The sequence below is a fragment of the Salvelinus sp. IW2-2015 genome, unplaced genomic scaffold (assembly GCF_002910315.2).
Source record: "Salvelinus sp. IW2-2015 unplaced genomic scaffold, ASM291031v2 Un_scaffold2345, whole genome shotgun sequence".
Lineage (NCBI taxonomy): Eukaryota > Metazoa > Chordata > Actinopteri > Salmoniformes > Salmonidae > Salvelinus > Salvelinus sp. IW2-2015.
Genome location: NW_019943670.1, coordinates 99,086 through 111,698, shown reverse-complemented (window position 1 = coordinate 111,698; position 12,613 = coordinate 99,086). Strand labels below are relative to the sequence as shown.

The window sequence follows — 12,613 nt, the reverse complement described above, 5'->3', positions numbered from 1 at the left end:
AGTGTGGTCGCAGCCAGTCTGAAGCTGCTGTGGCATGTAACTACACCAAGTACCTTCCCTATGTTAACTATACCTAATGAACACATAGATACACGATATCCTGACGCCATATAGTACCTCACAAACCTCCTATAGGTATAACACTAACACGTTCATAGCATCGCTGCCTCTGACTCCATCTCACTTAGCCCCTCTCATCTCTACTCGTCTCTCTACTCCATTTGCGCGCTTTCCCCACATGGACGCTAACCCCCATCCTAGCTCACTCACGACACTGAACGCACGGTTCATAGCCTGCCATGTGCTGCGGAGAGCATGCAGTCCTTGGCAGCGCAACTCAGTGTGTTCCAACGCCCTCAAACGTATCGTGCCAGCGCGCGAGTGCGCGTCGAGCTGTGGCTGCTTCTCGCGCGAGACTCTGTGTTCATGCTTCGTGAGTCGACAGTTGTGGACCCTCCGAGCTATGGAACCTTGCTTTTCAGTCTCGATGTCTCTACCGACTCAACGAGAGCAACCAAGTCTGGAGTCCGATGCCATGTATGAAGGTCTGTCTAGCTGCAAGCCGACAAATTGGCCCAACTATCTCTCTCTCGTGTTCAGCTGCAGAATGGCTAATAAAAGCCTCTCGACGCCGGTGTACTGTGAGCGGCCGTTGTGACATCGCTCAGCGCTAGATCGCGACCCGCCACCACTTGGTGGCGAGAATTCTGATACACCTACCGTCCACTGGCGCTCTCTCCAATACCTATGCGGCCAGCACCTCATCGGTGAGAGCGACAAGTCTGATGCTTCTGTTCACTCGACTCGTTCAGTGTGGCGCAGAGCATGGACCGACATGAGACATTTTATGTGGTCCATCGCCTAGGCCAGATTGTCAGCGTCTTTTAGCAGGGCATCTCTTGGCCAAGTCGCTCACTTCCTGCTCCTATCTTGCGTACATACTAAGCACGCGAAGTCTTCCTGCCATGGTGTCTGCATTGGCACTAGCCCTGGCGAGTACATGGAGGTATCACGTGTCCTGCTGCTGGGTTGTTCCTTACAGACCCTACCGGACCGTTCCCTCTCACGTCTCTTCCCTCGACATGTACTTGTGTGGCCCAGTGGCGCCCCTGTCATCCCTCTCTTATAGTCAGGTCAGACGCTGGAGGGCTCACATCCCTGCCATGCTTTACGTGGACACTACGCTGGACAGACACAGCACTAACACGGTACCTCTGCCACACCCAGCTCGCATGAACCTCGTCCACATGCCATTCCTGGACATGAGCTTGCTGCCTACTACCTGAACCCACTTTGTGTGGTCGGGGTTCGTCAAAGACTCCGTCTCCATCGCTTAGCACATCCTAAAGCGATGCGTGGACAAGCACCCGCCAAGCATTTCAGAAATCACCCAAAAACACCCATAGCCTATAGGGAACGCATCAGGACAAAACTAGAAGTGGGTCTTTGTGCGGTTCATCCGACGCTGCGCAGAACCACTCCTTTAATTGGGGGTGGGTGTCTGCTAATTGCCGCATATATTTCCACCTTTTCTCCTTAGCAATACTCCATTTAGCACAACAGCATCTGTGAAATTTATTGTCAAGCATTCGTTCTGGTTGACCCTCTCCCTACAGCAGAGTTGGACAGCGTGGTTTGATTTCCCAGAAAGTTGTCTTGACTTCGACTTGGAAGTTTGCACATTGTGTTTGTTTAAAGCTCCCTTTATTTTTTGGAGAGCAGTGCAGTGATATACCTATAGTCATGCTCATAGAAATATCACGGTTCCTGCTCCATGCACTCAACCTATCTTCAGACTACTTCTTCTTACATTCCATTATTTTACCTATAGTATTTGTGTCTTATGTTTAGACATTTACGTTCGTGCACCCAGGTGTGAAGCTAGCGCTAGGCGACTAGTACAGCATTTCGCATACACTCCGACACCAATAAAACATCTAGTACATCCATAATCGTTGGTATGTGGCACCAAAACCACAGTGTTGTTGGGTTCTAGATTGAAATACTTGCTATACTAGAAGTTAATGGTTACATGTGTGAGGAATGTATATGATGGGGTCAATGGAGGGTGGATACGAAGTATGGATCTGGAAAAGTTACTAAGTAAGGGAGAAGGCAATCACTTGGCTGTGGTCACCGATAAGGTTGGATAGCTGTGAATTAGTGAGGAATGTGGGCCCAGGTCAGGTCAGACGAAGGGAGAAGGAACAACTTTATTACACACGTCTCTTAACTTCCTGCCTAGCAACACTGATGTAGTGTTGAGAGGTGTGAGCAGGAGACTCCGCCTACTGTGCTGGTGGAACCATGTCTTTGTCTTTGCAGCTGTTTGACCCAGTGGATGAATAAACTTGGTTTGAGCTTTGACTAGTTGTCCGTTAGTTTTTCACTCTGTCAGAACTGAACAGTGTGTCTGGTTAAATTGATCCTGAGTGGTGCAGCGGTCTAAAGCATCTCAGTCCCTGGTTCGAATCCAGGCTGTATCACATACGGCCGTGATTGGGAGTCCCATAGGGCGGCGCACAATTGGCCTAGTGTCGTCCGGGTTTGGCCGAGGTAGGCCAGCATTGTAAATAAGAATTTGTTCTTAATTGACTTGACTAGTTAAATAAAGGTTAAATAAAAAATAAATGTGTGTGTGTGTGGTTCAGTGCGTGTGTTCCTGTCCCTCCTACCTGATGATATTGCTATCCTGGTGTTCTTCGTCTGCGTCACGTTGAAGTGAACTCCCATCTTCCCGTCGTCAAGGGCTATCTCAAGCGTTCCGTCGTCAAGGTTACTGAAGATGAGGAGTCCGTTGGCGTTCCAGGTGCGGAACTGGAATCTAAGTGATACTACATCCTGATTGGCTCTTCCTGGGAGCTGCAGGAAGCTGGTGGCGTTGAAGAAAACTGGGAAGGAGTGAGACTCCATGCAAGAGAATGACAGATTACGCTATGGAAAGAGAGAGAGAGAGAGAGAGAGAGAGAGAGAGAGAGAGAGAGAGAGAGAGAGAGAGAGAGAGAGAGAGAGAGAGAGAGGGAGGGAGGGGGATTCTTATCATTACTTGTGATTATCATTAGTTATCAAATAATCATTCATCCAATTATTTGTTTGCTTTGACAAATTCTTACATTCGACAAGGTAATTTGATAATATATTGTACAAAGAGAGAGACAGAGGCAGAAACAGAGTTAGATGGAGATGCAGAGAGCAACAGAGAGCTAGACAGTGACAGTGTGTGTAACTTACAAAGCTGGAGGTGTCTAGCTTCTTGCGTCGTGCCAGATCAGTGATGTTGTCTCCGTTGTAGTTGATGCTCTCCAAACAGCCTCTGAAGTTCTTCATCCCCCCTCCCACTGGCTTACCACTGTAGGGCATGCCACCAAAACTCAACTACAGTAGAGAGAGAGGTGAGACAAAGAGAAATAGAGGGATAAAAAAACTAAGATAGAACAACATAAAAATCATTTTCTCATCTGCTAAGATGTCTTGGTGCTCCCTAAATGTTACTGCATGTGTCATCGTTAAGTGTGTGTACTGTGATGCTTCACTACTCATATTCATTAATTCATTAAAGCCAAGAATGTATAAGGGAATCCAGGCTTTAAACAGACACAACAAGGGAATCCAGGCTTTAAACAGACACACCAAGGGAATCCAGGCTTTAAACAGACACACCAAGGGAATCCAGGCTTTAAACAGACACAACAAGGGAATCCAGGCTTTAAACAGACACAACAAGGGAATCCAGGCTTTAAACAGACACAACAAGGGAATCCAGGCTTTAAACAGACACAACNACAACAAGGGAATCCAGGCTTTAAACAGACACAACAAGGGAATCCAGGCTTTAAACAGACACAACAAGGGAATCCAGGCTTTAAACAGACACAACCAAGGGCTAAGGAGATTGGCTGGGCAGTTCTGCACTGAGCAAAATCAGTCACGCTGTCGGGAATAACTCAGTTAGTTAACGATTCAACTACTGTACCAAGTAGCACATTATAGGCACGTGTATATGCATGCATGCACTCACCTAATGCAAACTCACTCACTTTTGTACATCGCCTTGGTCCGTACAATTGATACTTCCAGATCAACTGTAATGTCAATACCATTGTAAAGCACAATTTCTCCCCTTTCCAACAAAATCAATGACATGACCTCCACGCTGCCCGTTTCTGTGTAATTCAAGAAGGCAATGAGCTCCGTCGGGTCTTTTTAAAAATGGCGGGTGGGGAAGCGAAACTAATGCGTGGTTGTGAGAAGGAGAGGAGATGTGTGGGAAAACTGCTTTTTTTCACTCGATCTGTCCAACTTATCACCTTATCGCCTCTAAAATGTAAATAAAACACTATAAAGAGTTTATATAATGTGCCATTACATAACTATTTGAAGGTTTGTGTCGAATTTGAATCGGGTTTTTAGGGCGGTGCTAAAGTGATCTTCAGAAGTAAACAGCCGCTTTGAAAGTAATGATCGCTCACAGTGATGATGCAAAAAATGACTAGGTATCCCCCCTTACCCCCGTCACTGTCCCTTTCTTGTTTTTAAACGATGAGAGAAGTGCTACACCTGGCGGAGAGAGATTGTAAGACAGAAATAGTTGCTTTATGCGTGCTGTACGTTACGACATGACACGTCAAGATGTAACGGAGGGTCCGTTTTTTCAACTTTTCTCCAACACTATAGAGCCATTACCATGACGATCAACGCTTGAATAGAAACGTAGTTCACACCCCAGGTTTTGAAGTCAACACAGTCGCTACAGTCCCATTAGTTTTCTTTGTAGCCCCGTTTGAATGTCGCGGTTGCGCACATGTGTACGGAATGGGGTGAGTTTACGTTACACATACACACACATACAATCACTGTATTTTCGTATGATGTTTCTTGAGTATTTAAAAATCTATTTGGTGTTATAAGTGGTATTAGTGTGCGGTACTGTTTCATTGCATTAACATCCATCATTAATTGTATATTATAAGCAAGTTTTGTTTGAGCTGCTTTTGAAAGCAAAAGTCGAATTGACAACAGTATTGGTATTGTTGAATTCGATTTTCATAATAGCCAGCTAGGACTGATGGTTTGGTTCGCTGAACTAGCAAGTCTTTGTTTGGTTACCACGGCAACTACTGTTGCTATCTAGTTACGTCAGTGGATGCTGAGCACATTTCTACTGGCAAATTAACACATTTCTAGTGGCAAATGTGTTAAATTATAGCCATGGTATGAAAGGGATAATCAACTCAGGGCTCTAGGCATTCTCTGGAACATAAAGCTACTCTGTGGAAGGTCAGTTTGACTCCACTAGCGCGTCGTGGAACACACCTTCACACCTTCCCCTCGTTGATTATCCCTTACATAGACTGCATTCTCAAACTATTCAGACCAACTCACTTTTTCCACATTTTGTTACGCTACAGTCTTATTATAAAATTGACTACATAAAAAAATCCTCAGCAATCTACACACAATACCCCATACTGACAAACACAAACACGAGAACAGGTTTTTTAGAATTTTTTGCAATTAAAAAACTAATTAAATACCTTATTACATAAGTATTCAGACCCTATGAGACTTGAAATTGAGCTCAGGTGCATCCGGTTTCCATTGATCATCCTTGAGATAATTCTACAACTTGATTGGAGTCCACTGATGGTACATTCAATTGATTGGACATGATTTGGAAAGGCACATACCTGTCTATATAAGGTCCCACAGTTGACAGTGCATGTCAGTGCAAAAAACAAGCCATGAGGTAGAAGGAATTGTCCAGGAATTGTCCAGGATATTTTTCAGCAGCAGGGACTGGGAGACTAGTCAGAATAAAGGGAAAGATGAATGGAGCAAATCACAGAGAGATCCTTGATGAAAACCTGCTCCAGAGCGCTCAGGACCTCAGACTGGGGCAAAGGTTCACCTTCCAACAGGACAATGACCCTAAGCACACAGCCAAGGCAACACAGGCTTTGGGACAAGTCTCTGAATGTCCTTGAGTGGCCCAGCCAGAGCCTGACTTGAACCCGATTGAATATCTCTGGAGAGACCTGAAAATAGCTATGCAGCAACGCTCCCCATCCAACCTGACAGAGATTGAGAGGATCTACAGAGAAGAATGGGAGAAACTCCCCAAAAACTCCCCAAATACAGGTGTGCCAAGCTTGTAGCGTCATACCCAAGAAGAATTGAGGCTGTAATCACTGCCAAAGGTGCTTCAACAAAGTACTGAGTAAAGGGTCTGAATACTTATGTAAATGTGATATTTCAGTTTAATTCATTTTTATTTTTATAAAAACAGTTTTTGCTTTGTCATTATGGGCTATTGTGTGTAGATTGATGAGGGAAAACATTTTTTAAATCCATTTTAGAATAAGGCTGTAACGTAACAAAATGTGGAAAAAGTGAAGAGGTCTGAATACTTTACGAATACACTGTATGGATTAGTCCTGATGAGTGTAAATCCACTATCTAATTTCTTCTGGTATCAAATCTAACAGCAAATACTGGCAATTATAGCTGACGTATGTAGGAAAAAGGAAAGATATATATATATATATATATATATATATAAAGAGAGAGAGAGAGAAAGATATATATATATATATATAGAGAGAGAGAGAGAACAATGGAGAGAGAGAGATGAAAAAAATAAGAAAATAGAATACTGTAGAAAGTAGAAGGGAAGAGAGAAAGCAGAAGAGAGGAGAGGAGACATGACACTGACAAGCGGAGGAGGGTGTTAATAGGGTGAGTCGGAGGTGAGACAAGGGAACTAGGGGGAGGAAGGGGGAGGGAGGTGAGTTGACGGCTGTGCTCTCAGGACAGAGTGTTAATTAGTGCTATACAATGCCTGTTATAGGTCTAGAGGGAGGGAGGGAGGGAAATACTGAGAGACACTCTGTAGAGGAATCTGAAGCAGTGGAACAATGCTGTGCGTGTGAATGCAAGTACACCGGAAAAAAATATCAAGTGTTTGTCCTATGTTTCATGAGCTGAAATAGAAAAGCTTATTTCTCTCAAATTTTGTGCACAAATGTGTTTACATCCCTGTTAGTKAGCATTTTTCCTTTGCCAAGATAATCCATCCAGCTGACAGGTGTGGCATATCAAGAGCAGGTGCACCTGGTGCTGGGGACAATAAAAGGTCACTCTAAAATGTGCAGTTTTGTCACACAACACGATGTCACAGATGTCTCAAGTTTTGAGGGAGCGTGCAATTGGCATGCTGACTGCAGGAATGTCCATCAGAGCTGTTGCCAGAGAATTGAATGTTAATTTCTCTACTATAAGCCGCCTCCAACGATGTTTTAGAGAATTTGGCAGTACGTCCAACAGGCCTCACAACCGCAGGCCACGGTAGCCACGCCAGGCCACGGTAGCCACGCCAGGCCACGGTAGCCACGCCAGGCCACGGTAGCCACGCCAGCCCACGGTAGCCACGCCAGGCCACGGTAGCCACGCCAGGCCACGGTAGCCACGCCAGGCCACGGTAGCCACGCCAGGCCACGGTAGCCACGGTAGCCACGCCAGGCCACGGTAGCCACGCCAGCCCAGGACCTCCACATCTTCTTCACCTGCGGTATCGTGAGACCAGCCACCCGGACAGCTGATGAAACTGTGGGTTTGCACAACTGAAGAATTTCTGCACAAACTGTCAGAAACCGTATCAGGAAAGCTCCTCTGCGTGCTCATCGTCCTCACCAGGGTCTTAATCTGACTGCAGTTCGGCGTTGTAACTGACTTCAGTGCGGAAATGCTCACCTTCGATGGCYACTGACACGCTGGAGAAGTATGCTCTTCACCGATGAACCCCGGTTTCAACTGTACCGGGCAGATGGTAGACAGGGTGTATGGCGTTGTGTGGGCGAGCGGTTTGCTGATGTCAACGTTGTGAACAGAGTGGCATGTTGACAGTGGGGTTATGGGTAGGCACAAGCTACAGACAACAAACACAGTTCCATTTTATGGATGGCAATTTTAATGCACAGACATACCGTACCGATCCTGAGGCCCATTGTCATGCCATTCATCCACCRTCACCTCATGTTTCAGCATGCTAATGTCGCAAGGATCTGTACACAATTCCTGGAAGCTGAAAATGTTCCAGTTCTTCCATGGCCTGTATACTCACCAGACATGTCACCCWTTGAGATGTGGTGGAAGGAGATGTGTCGCGCTGCAGGAGGCAAACGGTGGTCACACCAGATACTGACTGGGTTTCTGAGCCACGCCCCTACTTTTTTTTAAGGTATCTGTGACCAACAGGTTAAATCTGTAGATTAGGGCCTAATGAATTTATTTATATTGACTGATTTCCTTGTACGAACTGTAACTCAGTAAAATCTTAGAAATTGTTGCATGTTGAGTTGATATTTTTCTTTAGTGTACTGTATGTACAGTACAGGCGTGTGTGTGTGTGTGTGTGTGTGTGTGTGTGTGTGTGTGTGTGTGCGTGTGTGTTTCTTTAGCTCCTCACCTCGTAGTCTAGATCCAGATGGTCAAACTCTCCGTTGGTCCTGAAGTGTTGTGTGTGTGTGTCCAGGGTGAAGTTAACGTTGCGTCGGTATCGTTCATCTCCAACAGAGTTGCCATGATCATTCCATAGCTGTCCAGACCTCACCGAGAGGGCTGCCCAGACGAACCGTACTAGTTTTTAACCTTTTTTTTGGCCTGGGAGATACCCCCAGATTAAACCAACCAACACAGGAACCAAGTGTGTGTGTGTGTGTGTGTGTGTAAAATGTACTGTTGTGTGTGCTTGTGTTGTGGTGATGTGTGTGTGTTGTTGGCTGTGTGTAATGTTGTGTGTTAGAGTGGTGTGTGATGGTGTATTGTGTGGTACTGTGTGGTGTGTGTGTGTGGTGTATGATGGTGTGTGTGTTGTGCTGTGTGTGTGTGGTAGGTGTACTGCTTGTGTTGTGAAACATTGGCCCGGGTCTGTGACACCACTTTGCCTGTGTGTGTGTTCTTCAACGCTGGGACGGTAGCTACATTCAAAGAGCACCAACCGCCTGGGTTACTCGTAACCACCTGATGCAGTGTCGTTTAGGTCGTGCTATCACCGCTCGGCCCACTAGTTACCCTCCTATGCCCGAGCTTATGACATTCTACATTTACAGCCACCCACCACGCACTGATGATCATATGTGTCACGACCTTCTGAAGTTAACACCATACACGCGCGAATCGCTAGTCAATGGACTCCGTGACTCGTACTCGCAAGACTGTGCGTCTATCGACCTTCGTTCTGGCTCTCAATCTAGCGCTTTGTCATGAGTACCATCGCATTAATCCGTAGCTGTCGTCGGTGTGTACCGTGAGAGCTACTAGATCAGCACGCCTCTCTTAATGTGTCTCCGTGATAGTGATGTGCACATTGTGTATTTGTGTTAAGTACGCGTAGTCCCGCGAGTATACTGGGCCCTGATCGCCGTCGCTAGCTGTCCTGCGACATCGTCACGGCCAAAGCGATCGCACACACTTGACCACAAAATCCAGACTCGCTGAATTAGCAAGAAGTTAATGAGAAGCACCGCCCTGTGACAACAGGTATAGGCAAACCACTGGCCACCTCCAATGATCCGTCCTAAAACAAATACAGTCCCCTGGAGTCAATTGTCGGGAGTACATCTACATGCGCGCTCAACCGAGCTGGTGATCTGCCATACAGCGCGGTTGACGGACTAAGTTCTATTCAACATGAGATCGTATTTTAGAGCTCGGCATAACAAGAAACCGTGAAGACGCACTGTAGGATGCCTGACCGTATACTGCTAGCTTGCTCAAACTCCATGATCATCTTATATCTCTAAAACATCGCAGTATTGTGGGTAGAGAGCGGGATATAGAGGCTAATCCTAGCACTGTGTGTGCTAGCCACAACTCGTAAGCACACGCACCTTGTGCTAAAAATCAGTAAGAACAAAATTGTAGTGTACACACTGTGTATAAACGTTGATGTGACTCTCCGCCATATACCAACCGATAACGAGCAATATAAAATTGTTGGTGATAGTCACCAGCTCTTAATTACTTGTCTAAATAAACTACGGTACGATGCATCAATATACAACACCACACCAAACTCTTCCAGAGCAATTATTTCTCTGGCAAACAACAACTGTGTCTTTGCGCTAGTTATGTGAACATGTTTTCTGCTAGCAGTTTCAGCCTACCTCATGTATGACGAACAGCCCAACCTACTCTACTTCGCACACTTTATTCCACTCAAAACTTTGAACACTTCGTTGTATTTTGGACCATCGACCTGTTCATGTAATAAAATAACTAATCAATATACTTCCATTGGACAGCCTTATTGCAACTAAAAATCGGTACTTTGACCAAAACCCATGCTGTCACCATTTTGGTCACTATGTAGAGTGGCTCGTCTAATCCTGCCATATCAGACAAACCAGGCATGACAAACCAGCATACTCCATGGCTCGATTATGCTGAATATTGCCACACACCTGAGCAGCATCTGGAACCGGCATGGATGATCCTTGGCAAAGAAGAAAAAAGGCGAGAACAGGAAAAAAAACGTTAAAATGATACATAACTAACCAGGATGATGTAACACAATGAATTTACTAAACGCGTTAATACCACGCCTGTGCCACAAAATTTGAATGAGAAATAAAGCATTTTAGTTCATATGTTCAGCAGCTCAATGAAACATAAGGACAAACACTTTGATATTTTTTTTCCGCGATATATCGCTGAAACATATTTCCATCGTTGTCTGTCCTTTGGATGGTCTTGCTCAGTTAATTATTTTTTCTCCTGATGCATGCTTTTAACGTTTGTATGTTGTGTTCCGTTTACAGAATTTGCATGGTTTGTACTTTGTGTGTACTTTATTGTCAAATTGCGCTCACTTTGTCAATTTTGCTTCTACTTTGTCTTAGACTGTCTTGTTGCTATATCGAACTGTAACGGGTGTCGAACAGCTTATTGTATCCACTGCTGTCAAATCTCCTCTCTACAGATTTCACATTCGACAATCACAAAGTGATCTCCAGTATTTCCCTCCTCCTCACCTCGATAGACCTATAAACAGGCATTGATTAAGTAGCCACTATTAACACTCGTCCTGAGAGATTCGAGCAAACAGCCGTCAACTCCACCTCCCTCCCCCTTCCTCCCCGCTCAGTTCCCTTTGCTCACCTCCGACATCGTCACTCACAGAACATAACGCCATTAACCACCCTTCCTCCGCCTTATCCTGTGTGTGCAGGATAAGGAGTGTGTGATATACCTAGTTAATCTGCAGGCAGAGTTTGCCTTACGGTTGTCTAGCTCTAGATGTCGCGTCAATTCTATCATAGTCTCCTCTGCTCCTCTCTTCGCTGTTCCCCTCCTCCGTTTTTCGTCTCTTCACAGCTAAATTCTGATCTCCACTCTTCTACAGTATTCACCTAATCTCCTACCTGTTTTTATAATATCTTTTCTACAGTCTCTCTCATCTCCAGTTATCGTACATCTTCATGATCTTCCCACTCTTTCCTCTCTTACACCCTGTAGGGATTTAGGAACAAAATATATATCTTTCTCATCTCTCTCATACTTAATACAACCTATCTTATTATAGTTTGATATTAGATTAAAATATAACAGACAGACTTCTTAAATTCCAGTCCTGATTGTGTGTTGGTTGGAACGAAAGCCTTCACACCCCAGTATCTCTCCAAGACTGGAACAGAACAACGTGGACTGAAGTCGAAGTAAACAAGAGACATGACTACATTAAAAAAATTGGATTTATTTCTTACCTTAAATCGGTATGATAAATCCTGTCCATCAAAGTTTATTACGTCTGCCCTGAGAAAAAGAGGTAGATAGAGAGAGCGGAAGGGGGGTTGAAGTTGAAAGGGGTGGAGGAGTGCATCAAAAGGATTGGAGATGAGAAGTAGAGAGACGAGAGGGAGGTTAGATCAAATTCACTGCTGCTCCAATTTCACTATCATCTTCACATCTGTTAGTAGACACAGGAGAGAGAAAGCGAGAAGAGAGAAAAAAGGAGAAAAAAAGAGAGAGAGAGAAAGAAAGAAGAGAAAGGAAGGGAAAGAGGAGAAGAGAGAGAGAAAGAGAGAAAGAGAGAAAGAGAGACAAAGAGAGAGAGAGGAGAGAGAAGAGGAGAGAGAAAGAGAGAATGTGTGTTGTGTGTGTGTGTGTGTGTGTGTGTGTGTGTGTGTGTGTGTGTGTGTGTGTGGTGTGTGTGTGTTGTGTGGTGTGTGTGTGTGTGTGTGTGTGTGGCCATATCAGACACAGACAATAGACTATATAGAGAGTTAGATAGAGAGCCCAGAACTGATTGGATCAGACCACACACACGCGCGCACACAAACATGCACGCACGACACCACACACACACACACACACACACCACACACACACACACACACACACCACACACACAACACACACACACACACACACCACCACACACACACACAACACACACCACACAACACACACACACACACACACACACACACACACACACACAGACACACACCTGTACACAAACGACCGTGACAAGCTACTTTTAATGGAAATTAATGGGATAAATTAGTATGCATTAATCGGACAGGATAAATGAACCTGCATTATTGCAGTCCAG

The 12,613-nt window shown here is 45.1% G+C and overlaps 1 protein-coding gene across 1 annotated transcript; it reads right to left on the bottom strand.

Annotated features, from left to right (window-relative positions):
• Positions 1-2,675: 2,675 nt before the first annotated feature.
• Positions 2,676-8,634, bottom strand: LOC112073728 (contactin-associated protein-like 2; the record flags this gene model as incomplete). Its single annotated transcript, XM_024140971.2, has 3 exons — positions 8,465-8,634; positions 3,232-3,375; positions 2,676-2,934 (listed from the first exon to the last, which is right to left on the bottom strand). Coding segments are annotated over exons 2-3 (388 nt in total), but the record flags the coding sequence as incomplete, so codon positions are not given.
• Between the last annotated feature and the right edge of the window lie 3,979 nt (positions 8,635-12,613).